Here is a 15,770-nt window from a genome sequence, read left to right on the forward strand (position 1 = left end):
AATGTAAAATAAGTGTACAATTTGTAGGGGTAATATTAATACAAAAAAATTGAATAAATGTATATTATTAGTTAGAAATTGAAATAAAAGTACAATTTATAGATAAATAAGAGTAATAGTTTAAAAAGTTAAGTGATTTTTTTTTTTTGTAGACAAATAAAAATGAGTGAATGGAACTCTTATGTGCATAATACGTAATGTATTAAGGATTGAGAGTTTTAAAGATTGCTTATTTATTACTCCCTCCGTCCCGACTTTTGGTATCCAGTTGAGAACGGCACGGGTTTTAATAAAGTGATTGATGTGTTGTGAATGGAATAAGGGTCCCACATTTTATGTGAGAGTTAAAATAATTAAAGTGGAGTAAGGGCCTCACCTACTTTTATCAAAAATAGAAATGGATACTAAAATGTGGGACGACCAAAAAAGGAAAGTTGGATACTAAAAGCTGGGACGGAAGGAGTATATATTTTAATTAAATATATGTACAAATATATAAATATGTATATACTTAATAAAAAATATAAAAAAAATTGTGGGGGCACGTGCCCCCACACTGGGACATGTAGGTCCGTCCCTGACTATAAGTGACATGTTTTCATAAGGGTGCGTTTACTTTGATGGATAAATCTATCATGAGAAAATGATGGATAACAAAAATTCATGCCTTTAAATGTCTTCTTTCTTTTCCCACATGTTATACAAGAGAAATTCACCATTTTTCTTTCTTTATTTTCACTTCAAGGATGGATAATATTATCCTTCCAAAAACAGAGGGATAATATTTGGAAGGATAATATTATTCATCCTTGAAGTGAAAATAAGAAAGGAAAAATGGTGAACTTCTCTTTTGTATAAAATATGGAAAAGAAAAGAGACATTTATATGCATAAATTTTTGTTATCCATCATTTTCTCATAATAAATTTATCCATTAAAGTAAATGCACCCTAAATGGCAAAAATTAACCATTAAAGAAGTGTAGGTCCCACTACTTTCAACCAATTTACATATTGTCTTTAATTTACATGCTCAAAAAATTTGTGCCACTATAAGTGGGACAGAAGGACTAATAAAATTACAATCGTATACAAACAATGCTAGTCGTGTACAAAAATATATAAACTGTGTCAACATAACTTTAAATCGTGTACATAATCGTGCATTATTCTGTGTACAAAAAGAACTGTCACCAGAACCCTAACCATGAATAAAATTATGCACATAAACAATATATAGAAGAACAATACATCAATAATAGTAATCGTTTACAATTTCATGTACATATAAATCCTAACCGTGTTCAATTTCATGTATGTATAATCCTAACATTGTACAGTTTTGTGTCTGTAGTTGTTAACTAACCTATTATTCTTACAATATTGGTTGTCATAAATCAACCATAAATTCATATTTGGGTTAAAAATCCAACTGTGTACACTGTATGCATACTTTTTTGTCTCAGGTTTTGTGTACTCAAGAATTTTGTGTCCTACTAGAACTAAAAATAATTTATTTATTCATCCAATATCTTGACTGAAATATTAAATTACGTATTCTTGAAAAAAAAAATCAACCAAAAAATTTAATTTGTAGCATAAAATTGCATTTGTGTACTCTTTTGTGTTTGGTTTCGTGTACTCAAGAACATGGATTTTCTTTAATTTAATTTACGTACATTAATCACAATAAAATACTATATTCCAGAATCGAAGACCTTCCGAAACTCTATTTCCCCGATTTTTTTTCAAAATTTTTCTCCAATCAAAATTCCATTTTTTAAGGGTAAATATCATATTAAATCCTAAACTATACCCGTTTCATCAAAAATATCCTAAACTATAAGAAATATCATCTGAAACCCCAAACTATTAAGTTCGTATGAAAAATATCCCTCATCCATTTTTTCGATCCCCGGAATTGTGGCGTGGCTCGCCGAATACCAATATGTAATTTGTATATATATATATATATATATATATATATATATATATATATATATAAATGACATGGCACAAAACGACGTCGTTTCGTACCATGTCATTTAAAAGAATAAAATCCACGCTGGAATCCAAACCAAAAATTTTTAAAAACGCAGACGAAATCAGCCCCAAAAAAGGCAATTGACCAAATCACATTAAAATTCACAAACCCAAAATCCATTAATTGCTAACAAAAGATCGCATCTTCATGAAAAATTATCAGAAGCACACCACCGACCAAGAATCAGAAGCTTCGATTTTGCAGCAGTAATGCTGGTTCGCACCGCCGCTTCTCCGCTTCTTGTCCGCCTGTCGGAGCTGTCGGGCTTCGACTATCACCTTAAATCGTACAACTAGCAGAAAGTCATCGCTGGGATATTTTTGGCCGATAGGAGAGTTTTGGGAATTCTCTTCAATTAGGGTTCTTTAAGAATTAAAAGAATTTATTCTTAAACAAATTAAGAAAAAAATACGGCTGATAGGAGAGTTTTGAATTCTAACGTGAATTTTATTTTTTAAGTGACATGGTACGGAACGACGTCGTTTTGTGCCATGTCATTTAAAATATATATATATATATATATATATATAAATTACACATTGGCATCCGGCGAGCCACTTCACGATGCGTGATATTTTTTATACGACCTAATAGTTTAGAGTTTTAGATAATATTTCTTATAATTCAGAATATTTTTGATAAAGCAGGTATAGTTCGGGGTTTAATATGATATTTATCCGTTTTCTTAATTTTTACTTGAATATTGAAGATGTTTAAGCCAATGTATAAAACTGATTTTAATAAATGGTTATCAATTGTATCTTATAATAAATGAAAATTTTATTACTGCAAATTCAAAAAAATAAAACAAAACAAAATAAAAACTACTTATCTAACCATAAAATAGTTGGAAAGTACACATTAGCTTTATTTATTTAAGCCAAAAATGACATGAAAAAGCAAGTCATTTTGTGTTTTTTTATTATTATTTTATACTTCCTCCGTCCTATTAGTAATGTTGCAATTACTATATTGGGAGGGACGTCCCACTAGTAATGTCTATACATTTTTTAGTACAGGCCCCTATAGCATATTGCTCTCCATAGTCGACATTGGATCAAATAGGTCCCATAAGTCTTAAAAATCGATCAATTAAGCTTGTTTGACTAACCGTTGTTAGTCAAAAGTTCGTCAATTTTTTTTTACCCCTAATTTTTTTCTTCTTCCAATTTCTACCCCCAATTCTAATTTAGCCACCGCCGACATCTCCCTCGGCCTCTCTTCTCTTCCGGCGGCGAAGAGGCCGCCGATCACCTCTCCCTCGACATGAATGCCCCATCGACATGAATCAAAGAAGTGGTGAAGGTCATTCTAGACTACAAGAAAGATATTTGGAAGAATCAAGAGTTGTTCGATCTCGTCGAGGATTACTTCGACAACAGCCTTAAAACCCTAGATTTTTGCGCAGCCCTCGAAAAATGCCTCAAGCGTGCTCGCGACTGCCAACTATTCATCCTCCTCGAGCTCAATCAGTTTGAAGAAGAACACCAAGCCGGGGAAATTAGGTATTCTAAAATGCTGGAGGAATTGAGGAATTTCAAAGATGCAGGGGATCCGTTCACTGACGAGTTTTTCCAGATGTTTCAATCTGTTTATCAACAACAGATGCATATGTTAGAGAAGCTGCAGAGCAAGAAGTATAAATTGGACAAGAAGAAGCTCAAGTCCATGCACTCATGGGGGAAACTTTCGAGCATAATATTCGCAGCAACTTTCGTCGCGGTGCTTGATCTGCTCGGTGGTGCCAGCGGCGATGGCGGCGCTGGATTGAGTATGAGGTGACCGGCGGCCTCGTCGCCGCCGGAAGAGAAGAGAGGCCGAGGGAGATGTCGGCGGTGACTGAATTAGAATTGGGGTTAGAAATTGGAAGCAGAAAGAAATTGGGGGTAAAAAAAAAAAAAAATTGACTAACGTTTTATTTACAACGGTTAGTCAAATGAGCTTAATTGATCGATTTTTAAGACTTTAGGGGTCTATTTGATCCAATGTCGACTATGGAGAGCAATACGCTATAGAGGCTTTTACTATACGGATGGATCTACACATTTTCTCAAAAAATTAATTATTTTAAATATTATTAATGGTGAACCCAACTCACTTTATACATCAAAAATAATCTTTAAATATCTTCTACCCACTCACTTTATACACTAATAACTACATTTTTTTTCTTAATCTTGGTACTAGTAATAAAACATTATTAATAAGATAGAGGTAGTATTATTTTATATCAAAGGAGCATTTGTCATTATATTTAAAAATGACTACTTTTGTAATATCTATATGAATGAGATTATATAAGAATTGAATCTCCTTTTTTTTGGCTGGTTGTGTATATTAAACTTACTTTTTTATACATCTCATGAGAAAAAGGATTTCTTTGTCCTTCTATCTTATTTTTTTTGTCGTCAATTAAAAAAGAAACCTCCTCTCATTTCAAATCAAGAATATAGATAATAGACCCATTCAGCTACACTGATAGCCTCGTTTCTGGTGACTGAGCCAAGATGATGAAATAATTTCATACCCATCAATTCGCATACAAAGATAAAATATCAAATTTTGAAGGCGTTACACTAAGGCTGCGTTTATTTTGATGGATAAATTTATCCATTGAAAATGATGGATAACATAAATTTATGTCTTTAAATGTCTCATTCTTTTTCCAACATTTGACACAAAAAGAGATGCACACCATTTTTTCCTTCCTTATTTTCACTGCAATGATGAATAATATTATCACACCAAAAATGAAAGGATAATATTATCCATCCTTGAAGTGAAAATAAGGAAGGAAAAATGGTGAACATCTCTTTTTATGTCAAATGTTGGAAAAGGAATAAGACATTTAAAGACATAAATTTATGTTATCCATTATTTTCCATAGATAAATTTATCCATTAAAGTAAACGCAGCCTAAATGAATTTACACAAACAGTAGTTGGGACCATCGCTATGTAAAAACACCCATTGACAAATAAAAATACTTGAAATGATGGATTGCATAAAATAGAGTGGAAATCTTTAATTTCTGGGTTAAGCCGCAAACACTACCAACTACCAAGACTCTGCTAATAATAATATTCCACAAATTTCCCTAACTAAGAAGACTTTATTCTATATCAAGGAACTGCATTATATTCTACAAATTTCCCTAGAGCATGAGGGAAGAAGACTTATTCTATATCAAGAAAAACTATAATACAGAATCTATCTTGAGAGGGTTCCTATACAAAATCAATTAGAGTTTGAAAGATATCAGAAGGAATATTTATCTTAAATATAATCAGAAAATGAAGAAGAAGCGTATCCATCTTCGCAGAACCTGTTTATCTGCAACCTATACCCATGATATACCCACATCCAAACCTGAGAACAATAGCACTTTCGCCTGCCTGTTGCCTCTGGTTCCCTTCAGTTAACGGTGATTAATGCTCCAGTTTTGTGGGCGTAACTGACCAACAAAAAGATGAGATCAGCTAATGAGACGAGGCAAAACAGCATAGGCAGAAAATGAAAGTGAAGGAGCAGTGATAAGCAGTTTTTACAAGGACCAATGAAAGAGGAAATAAAGCTCAAATCATCTTGTAGAATCTTTTTTCCTTGTTTCTCTTGAAAGCTTAAGTTTCACATTGACGACATATGTAAAAGCCTCATAGTTAGTGAAGCAAGTCAATCTTAAAGCAATTGAGAAACAAGAAAATTAAAGGGTTAATTACCAGAAATAACACAACATATACCCGAACTCACAATTTTCACACAAGTTTAACAACATTGCAATTACAACAGCCCCATCTTTTCACCGAAAAAACGACATTGTTTCATTGGTAAAACGATGTTTCAACAGCACATATTGAACAAATTTGCTAAATAATTAGGGATGTTGTAATTGAAAAGATAAAAATGTGGACAAGATTGCAACGTTTCAAAGTTGTTACAGTGTTATTTCCAACAATTAACCCAAAAATAGATTAAGAAACTTGACAAGAATTATGGTACTTCAGGTAACAGCTTAGGCCATATCATACAATGAAAACCTCATATAGGTGATGCAACCTAATCCCCAAGAACTTGAGCACATAAGAAACATAAATGAAGAAACTTGACAAAATAACAGTAATTCAGATAAAGGATTAGGCTACATGTTACCAATGGACAAACATCATATATTCATATTTCAAAACACTAAAGCTAAATTCTTACCAATCATGCACTACAGAAAAGACATTGAGAAACAAATCATCCCCGCCTTTGACGCGTGTAGACGAACTTTGTTACAGGAGGAACTTTCTTAACCTCTCCATCTTTCGGGTTATTATCAAGAAAATCTTGTTCCATGGCAGTAGTGAAATCGAGCTGCTTCTCAACAGATTTAAGAACTGAAGTCCTTTTAGATCTTAATCGATAAGGAGGAGATGAATTAAATGACTTATTGCTGCTTAACCCATCTTCATTATTGCAAGTAGGATTTTCACATAAGCTGTTGTTCTGCAGCCCCGTATTCTCAGAACTATTTGTTTGGTCATGCTCACTATTAGACAAAACTGTTTCCTTAGGCTGCTGCTGCTCAGACTTTCTCTTTCTTAGTATGGATGGAGTAATTGGAAAGCTTTTTGCAGCAATTTTCAGTATAGATTCAGGAGTTTGTGTATACAAGCTTCTACTATTTACACTTGGTGGAGTAATGAAAGGTGTAGGTGACAACGCCGTGGCACTAATGTCTGATTCTGACTGCATCGAGAAATTATTTCCAATATTTGAACCTAGCTGCTCTTGGCTGTCCAATACTGGTGGCTCATAATATAATGTCCCATAAATTGGAGAATCACAATGCACTGCTGCTCCAATAATTCGGTATTGATCAACTTCTCCACATATTCTATGTCTCTCAAACTCAGATTCTGTATTTGAACGGTTAATCACAGCTTCTGAAGGCATTGCCAGACAGTTTGTGCACTCAGGATTCCTAGACTCACTCTGCTGATAGGCAGCAACATCATGATCAGCGGTAATGGCATCTAGCTTATCCTTCCCATCTTCAACTTTACATAAATCAGTAGTATCGCATAAAGCCAAAAAAGGTGATCCCACTAAAGTTGACCTACCGATATCCCTAGCACCATTTAGAAGAACATTTTTAGCTACTGGAGGGAGGCTCCCTGTAGCCAAATAGAAATCTAGCTTCTTCTTCAATGAGCTATTCCAGTGATTTTTTATTGCATTGTCGGTTCTGCACAGATAAGAACTCAATTAAAATATCTGCACAGCATGTGTTACGCTGAAATCAACAATGACTATTGCTCCTCATTGTCGGTACTACATCCTTTTTCTTCTTTCCTTTTTTTATTTATTTCTTTCTTTCTTTCTTTATTTCCTTTTCAATTGTTTTTGGCTGGCACTTTGCCTCCCAAACTATACAACTTTTACACAATAATAATACCATCTAATGTGGAACACTCCCGTGAGATTGTGTGCAGTTCAGGAGGAGAGAGGGGGGGAAATTTTGTTAGTATTGTCCAAAAGCATTCATAGGTCAGATGACAAAATGAACAAATTATAGCCCAACTCAATCAGAGCCCATCCCATCAATTTGCAAACATTAAAAATTACTTTCTTTTTGACTTTTCAGCATCTATCATGAGAATAATCTCCATATTCGTGCAGCAAAGAAAGTTGCAAGAAGTCTCACATAAAACAAAGTTGTAACCCTTAGCAGTTGCAAAATAACATGTACAGTCACTTCACACCTGCACCAGTATCCCAAACGAAAACTTTTAGTATCCTAAGTTTCATCCACAGAAGTGACAGGGTTATTTGTCCTTTTACAATATACAGAAAGACGGAAGTGTCAATTTATTTCAATAGTTTTTACTGGATGTACTATGAATACATATCAGATAAAAAGGTTCCCAGAATTTCGTTTTGACAGTGTAAGTAGCTAGATGAAGAGCAAAACTGCAATTTCCTTTTCAGTACCATATATTCCTTCTTTTCCTCGTTTTAGAGTACGATAATTTAGCAGAAGAATGATACCTTCCTGGCAGAAGCTTAGCTAATTCAGCCCATTTGTTCCCATTGATCCGATGAGCATTAAGCAGAGTAAGCTCCTCCTCCAAAGTCCAAGCATCCTTCTTAATATCCGGATTCAAATGGTTATGCCACCTGAATGTTTTTATTCTATTATTGCTCAATTCATTTCCAATTATGCATGGAAGATGAATTTCAAAAGCTCAGTAAACATATATGTGAAAATGTGGCTACTAATAAACCAATCATAAGAGGAATTTTAATCAGCACAAATAATATTAACACAAACTATACTCTTCTCTGTAGATATGGCGTTTCTGACGTCAAGCCACAAAGACATTTCTTCCATAAAGCAAAATGATCCTTTCATAGTTCTTCGGGATTCTTACTCAATAGTCAATGCATAAATTATCCAAGAAAATAGAAGTATGGTGAAACAGGGAATCATTCTATTGAAGATTTTATGAAGAAACAACAAATCGATCTAGTGAAAGTAACTTTCATTACTTATTACCAGTTAACTTCTTCAACATGACATGTACGCTACCTCTCAAGTTAAACATCAAGAGTCAGCCTTTCTGTACAAATCTATCGACAGTCAATAGGAGGACATTATTAATTGTTAGGTCCATTACTGATATTACCTCTCACGGCACTGCTTTCCAATTCGACCTGGCAATGACTTTGCTATGACAGACCATTTTGTAGGTCCATATTTAGCCACTAGCTTTGTGATTTTCTCATCCTCCTACAAAGCCAGGTCATTAGAAGTTGAAATCAGGAACACCATGATGCTTTGATGATTTAAGCAATTGCAAGTCCAGATGATTTAATGATTTATGCAATTGCAAAATCCAGATGAGATGGAGGAGTATAGCTAACCTCTGGTGTCCATGGACCTTTTACAAGTTCTGGATTCAGAACCTTTTGCCATCGATGCAGGCACTGCACTTCTGATCTATGTGGAAAAAACTCAGCTGTGTGCATATCAATGTTTTAGTGAGAACACATAATTTCAGAAAGATTTGAGAGAATGTAAGAAAAGAGACAATATAAAGTAACATTGTAAATGGAAATAATGGAGTTCTCAAATCATAATATGAAAGGTCTTATATAAATGGCAATAAAACATCAAAGCAATAATAATCCAAATGGGGTTGCAATTTTATTAGCACTGTCAAAAAGAGAAGTTAATAAAAGAGAGAATCTTGAGAGATACCTATTTTCTTCCAAGACTTCCCTCTAAAAGCTGCAACAGCTTTTCTTAATGTATCGTCCTGAAGAAAAATTGTTTAATGTGAATTAGTTATTGCCTGAAGAATTACAGAATTACTAGAGCATTGCTTTTCATAACAACCACTTGAACTCCTGTTGTCGTCATGCAACATTAAGGTCAAATCCAGAACAAAATTCATCAGTTCCAGCACATGATACATACATTCCTTTGGAATAGTTCTTACCTCCTCTGGAGTCCAACCTCCTTTTGCTCTTCTAATTGGGCCGGTAGTTCGTCTGTAAAACCAAAAAAATGGCATTAAATTTTAGATTATCAAATTTTCAAGAACAAAATATACTCTTTGTTAAATTGGTAATAAATGAAAAGGTCTGTCCACTTCTTTGTTCCATGAGTAGAGGTGAAATCCAAAACACCTATTACTAAAGAGTATTTTATGAGAGCTGGTGAAATTTAAGAATAGGATCTTACATTATTCTCTCAAAGAATATAGAAAGTTCGATACTATGAATGCCACTGCTAATTTCAATGGGATAAGCGACAACTTGGTATGGCAATGCTAGATTTAACTCAAAGACACCACCTTACTAGAATACGTGATGTGCATGTGTGGAACCACAAAGTTATAATTAATAAAATTCAAATCTTTCTATTTTTTTATAAGACACCAAAAGAAAAATCTAACAAACGCATGGAAAAAGAAACAAATTCATTATACCTAACAACCATAAACAATGAAATAAAAAACATGCATCATCACTAGAAACACCAATTTACGTAGTTATTTATTTATTTTGGGAATGAGAAAAGCGTCAGTATATTAATTCATAAAAGAAGAAGCAGCACAGCAATGCAAGAAAAGAACGCCACTGTAAGAGAAAATCAATCCAAAATATGAATCGGATAACACTAAGCCATACCTATGGGCTGGAGAAACACTTCTTGGACTAGTTACCCCAGGCGACTTTAGTGCGGTGCTACTACTATTCTCCGAAACAGAGGAGCTTGAAGCAACAGCAGATTCCTTGTTCTCAAGGCAAAATTCATCCAATTTTACCTCTGCCATTAATCCCTATACTTCATCACAATTCCATAATCCTAAACTTCCTGAATTTAACCAATCCAATAAGCTCAAAACGAATTGCCACTATAATAACAACTCCAATCGAATTAAAGAAAAATAAAATCTTTAGCTCGAATACTAAACTAAGTCCAGATCTCATAAACAAATGATAATCGACAATTAAAAGCCCCAATCACAGCACAAAACTCCGTAGCCAAGAACATCGTACGAAGACAAATCAAAACCTCGCATAAATCTTCGATTGATCACAGCTGTTGAATACGTAAAACGCAGTAATATTGATCAAACAGCAAGCATAACAAAAAGAAGACCACAAATTCACAAAAAATTAGAATTCAATCACCTCGAACAAAATAGCATTGACTAACCTCACCAATTGAGAAACTAGCTCCTCGGATTCCCAAGCCCTAAGAAAACTAAAAATCTCTGAATTTAGAGAGAGAAAATACCCGAGCTGCGAAAAACCTTGCCCGTTGAAAGTAGAGAGAGAAAACGAGTAAATATTTTATATAATGATTTGTATGTAACGAATACTTACGAGAGGCGAGTGACGGCGCCGTCTGAGAGCCGTGAGTTCGAGGGCGAGGAAACACGAGGAATTGTTTAACGGCGAATGACGGCTGCACGTGACCGTTAGGGGCAAAAGTTTGAACCTCAAACGGCACTTTTCTTCGTCTAGCCACAAGTTAAACGACGCCCGTTTTGTTACGGCTCGTTTTTTGCCGGGTTGATCTCAGCCGTCCGATCAAATAAATCGAGAGGAGATTTAACGGAGGTGTGGCGTGATTCATACGGCGTAACCGAATTGAGTTCAATAAGGGTGTTTTCATAATTTGCGCTAAGCTAAATCTTTGAGGGTCGATCTGAGCCGCTAAATTGGGTGGAGTTAGTTTTAGACGGCTGAGATTGGATTCTGAGTATCTAACCGACGTTGCGGGCAACAAAATTTTTAGGGTCGGTAAAAATTATTTCTTTTTCCAGGAATTTGGGAGGGAATACATAAGTTTATCACCAAATAATGCGCACAAATTCTATGCATGCGTTCGGTTCGATTCGGTTCAATTTAATCCGATTCGCTAAACTAGGTTTAGATTTTTTATTTTTTTATTACTCCCTTCATCCCATCGAGTTTGAGGCGTTTTTTTTTTGGCACGAGAATTAAGAAGTTGTATATTAATGTTTTAAGTGTGTAGTAATAAAGTGATAAAGTATGAGAGAGAATGTAATAAGGGGTGTAATTAGTTTTGTAAATTAGTAATAATAGTATTTTATGTCCCGAACTCTCATCATTTTTCATAAAATATCTCGAACTTTAATTTTCTCCTAATAAACCTCGAACTTTCAATTTTTTCCATAAAATGTTCCGCTATACAAAATTCGATGACGTAAAGATGACAAAAACTTCGAACTTTCAACGTTTTTCAACAATGGTGGTTCCTAATATGATTTTCCAACAATGACGGTCTCCAAAGTATTTCATTCGTGAAGATAAATCATCTTTTCGTCACTGAATTTTATATAGCGGGATATTTTATAGGAAAAAAGCTGAAAGAAAGTTTGGGACAGTTTGTGAAAAACGTTGAAAGTTCGGGACATAAAACACTATTAACCCTATAATATATAACTATTAATACACATCATACTCCCTCCGTCCACGATCAATGTTTCTTTTTTGTCATTTTAGTACGTCCACAAAAAATATTTCATTTCCATTTTTAAACACCACCCCACAATACAATTAAGGGAAAATGTGCAGATTGGCCCCCGAAGTAGTAGCCCCTATAGCGTATAACCCCTCTTACTCACTGTGTGTGCAACTAAACCCCTGAACTCCGAGAAAAAGGTGCAAATTCCCCCATCTGACCTAACGTCGTTAAGTGTCCGTTAACGTTTGAGTTTAATTGCACCCTCTACTTCAGGGGTGGATCTGCACCTTATTTTTTATTTTATTTTTATAATTTCAGCAACCCACCTCCGGCATCAACTTAACCGCCCCCTGTACTCATCGGCTCCAACTTACACTTTGTCGGCTCGCACGCAGCTCAATCTCATGATCGTCGACTGCTTACAGTCGACATGCAGCAGCATCACCAACTCCAGATGTGGACCTGGATCGAATCATGCTTGGTCCAAATCCATATCCGTATTTTTTTACTTAGGTCAGGATCCGGTCCAAATCCATTAGGTCCAAAAAAACGAGATTCATATCCAGATCCATTAGATTCACAGGGTCTCGAGTCTTGACCCGAATCCATTCTTTTTTCTCTTTTAAAATAAATTTATAAATATTAAATTAACCAAAAATAAAATCATAATTATTATCTAGAGTTTTAATAATTATTCAAAAATAAATAAATAAAATTTAAATATATATTATATAGATAAATATATACACAATTAATATCATAAGATAAGCCTAAAAGGTTAAAGTGTTGGAGGAGATGCTGTTGTGCGGGGCGGTGAAGAAGCTGGTGGCGTTGCTACATGTAAGCGGTGGGCAGTCGACAACCAAGAGATTGGGCGCGTGCGAGCTGACAAGGTGCAAGTCAGAATCGATGAGTACCGGGGTGGTTAAGTTGATGCCGGAGGTGGGTTGCTGAAATTATATATATATATATATATATATATATATATATATATATATATATATATATATATATATATATATATATAGGGTTGGGTTAATATAGAAACCATCCTTAAGATTAGAACTAAGAACCAATTTAGGCCTTTGATCGCATAAAAATAGACGGCTAGGATGTAATCAAAATATTCTCCACGGATTAGTCATATTTGTTGTATTAATGATAGAGGGGTGAAAATGATATTTTGTAAATTCAATAACTAATACCCTCCTAAAATAATGCATAATATGACTATTGTATTGTTGTTGCACAATATACACTGTAGAAATTATCTGTGCAATTTCGACACATATTTGTGCAATTATATGTATTACAATATCTGTGCAATGATTTTTATTCACTGTGCAACTGAAATCTACATATAATTGTAATGAATGACATAATTAATCATGCAACAAAATAAAATGGTATGCAACACAAAAATTATTCATGCGACAATGATAAAATAATTATGCAACACAATAACATGTTATGCAACTTCGACACATATCTGTGCAATTATATGCATTGCGATATTAATTTGTGCAATGATTCTTACACTGTGCAACATAATCAAGGTTCAATATCTGTGCAATGATTCTTATTCACTGTGCAACCGAAATCTACATATAATTATAATAAATAGCATAATTAATTATGCAACAAAATAAAATAGTATGCAATGATAGACACGAATTTCTTAAACAAAAATCTAGTAGTTAACACTTAGAAATATAATTAACAAAATTAAAAAGGTAACTGTTTAGCAATATCAATAAGAATTAATAACAAAAGAATAAAACCAATCCCTCAATATTCGGTAACTACCATTTTAAAGAACTATTAAAATTACTTATATAGCCTTACACGCATAATACATTAATAAATAAATTGACATTAAGTAGTTAAATCCTAACCGCATCTTAAAGAAAATAAAGGGCTAAGATTAGGTTCCTAGTTCTCATTTTAATAGAGGTTTTTATTAGAACATCTCCCTATATATATATATATATATAAAATTAAGGTGCAGATCCACCCCTGAAGTAGAGGGTGCAATTAAACCCAAACGTTAACGGACACTTAACGGCGTTAGGTCATAGGGGGAATTTGCACCCTTTTCTCGGAGTTCAGGGGTTTAGTTGCACACACAGTGAATAAGAGGGGTTATACGCTATAGGGGCTACTACTTCGGGGGCCAATCTGCACATTTTCCCTACAATTAATTAATATGAGACCTAAACTTCACTCTCTCACCACATATTTTTAAGTGTCAATAGAGGAATCTACCCACTTTCATAATTTGTCTATCAAAACTACCAACCCATATAACATGTCTATTAAAACTACCCAAAAGTAAAAGTGATGTTGATAGGCTTGCTTGAATTTTTGTAAAAGTTCTTACACGCACAATTGTGTAAGAAAGTGTAAGATAGGTAGTTGAAAATTGTACAAAAATCTAAGAAAGAGGCAATAAATGCTAACTCACGTCACTTTCCTGCATTAATTTATACTGTAGGTTTGAAAATTTTGAAAAAATTAGGGAACGTTTGTGTGTTATAAAACATTAATACGAAGACTAAAAATTCATATGTATGTATATTGTGAAACAAAAAAAATTCTGAAGCCAACGGATAAACAAGCCGCTGAGAAACCCTAGCCGCCGGCACAAGCCACGCGGTTCTCGGCAGCTTGTTTATCTGTTGGCTTCAGAATTTTTTTTGTTTCACAATATACATAAATTAGAATTTTTTAGCCTTCGTATTAATGTTTTATAACATATGTATCATTATTTTTATAATTATTTTAGGGAAAAGGTGCGGATAGGCCCTTTAAGTTGTAGCCCCTATAACGTATAACCCCTCTTACTCACTGTGTGTGCAACTAAACCCCCGAACTAAAAAAAATCGTGCAATTAGACCCCTCAGACCAAACGGCGTTAACTACCGTTAGTCAACCTTTTTTTTTTAATTAACATCTAGGGCCCACTGTAACCTCGTCCCTCTTTCCTGCTCTCTCTCTTGCCTTCTGGACCAGTAACTTTTTCTTTCTGCAAATATATGCATCATAATACGAAGATTAGATATTGAGGCCAACCAAACTCTGTAAGAATGCACTAACAATCACCTTTGCTGGACAAGAGCTTCTAACGCCAGTTTGGTATTTGAAAAATTAGGATGGTTTTCCTCATTTTCATGCAATCCCAAGCGCTTTAGATGATGCCAAAGATTTTCTTCAAGAGTTGCAAAGAAAATAATTATTCTGTATGTTAACCGAAAAATTCTAAACAACAAATGAACAGAAAGTAAGTGTGTCACACAAATTGATCCAGGAAACAACCACACCTTCAGTAATTCTGCCTCCCGCTAGATGAATTATCCCAATTACAACAAAAGTTAAACCTGGCATATCTTCTACATGTTTTCCATAGACATCAGGAGGCAGCTTACTTATGATTATATACGATTTTGCATCACCAACAGCTACAACAAAGAAAAAATGAACCATCAGGGTAGAAAGTGTACGAAACTCTAAGAGTTAATTATAGGAGCTCCTAATCGTAGCCCTTGATGACTAGCTACTTATTGCAAACCAAAAATCGTATAAAGGGGAATGATTTAACTCTAGGCATTAGTATATACATGCGTGTGTTGTTCGACTGGTCTTCTCACTGCAGAAGAAGAAAAACCGCATCCTTGTCAACATAAGGCTATGGAAATCATACATAACCCCTCAAATTTTCATGTGTTTCATTCAACTTG

At 34.4% G+C, this 15,770-nt stretch overlaps 2 protein-coding genes across 5 annotated transcripts; one reads left to right on the top strand and one right to left on the bottom strand.

Moving 5' to 3' along the window:
- Positions 1–3,329: 3,329 nt before the first annotated feature.
- LOC131018793 (UPF0496 protein At4g34320-like) lies at positions 3,330–3,824 on the top strand (the record flags this gene model as incomplete). Its single annotated transcript, XM_057947502.1, has 1 exon — positions 3,330–3,824. A coding segment is annotated over one exon (495 nt), but the record flags the coding sequence as incomplete, so codon positions are not given.
- A 1,218-nt stretch (positions 3,825–5,042) lies between these two features.
- Positions 5,043–10,900, bottom strand: LOC131016668 (transcription factor MYB3R-3-like). Of its 4 annotated transcripts, XM_057945376.1 has the most exons (10): positions 10,756–10,900; positions 10,511–10,638; positions 10,224–10,410; positions 9,530–9,581; positions 9,289–9,346; positions 8,952–9,046; positions 8,714–8,817; positions 8,076–8,204; positions 6,246–7,272; positions 5,043–5,496 (listed from the first exon to the last, which is right to left on the bottom strand). In XM_057945376.1, the coding sequence occupies exons 3-9, from the start codon at positions 10,367–10,369 to the stop codon at positions 6,282–6,284; spliced, it is 1,575 nt and encodes a 524-aa protein (XP_057801359.1). In that variant the 5' UTR covers positions 10,370–10,410; positions 10,511–10,638; positions 10,756–10,900; the 3' UTR covers positions 5,043–5,496; positions 6,246–6,281. The 4 variants fall into 4 exon arrangements, with proteins under 4 accessions (XP_057801359.1, XP_057801356.1, XP_057801357.1 ...); XM_057945373.1 differs by lacking the exon at positions 10,511–10,638 and having other exon boundaries at positions 10,756–10,899; XM_057945374.1 differs by having other exon boundaries at positions 10,224–10,638; positions 10,756–10,899.
- Between the last annotated feature and the right edge of the window lie 4,870 nt (positions 10,901–15,770).

This window comes from Salvia miltiorrhiza, chromosome 3, assembly GCF_028751815.1.
Source record: "Salvia miltiorrhiza cultivar Shanhuang (shh) chromosome 3, IMPLAD_Smil_shh, whole genome shotgun sequence".
Classification (NCBI taxonomy): domain Eukaryota; kingdom Viridiplantae; phylum Streptophyta; class Magnoliopsida; order Lamiales; family Lamiaceae; genus Salvia; species Salvia miltiorrhiza.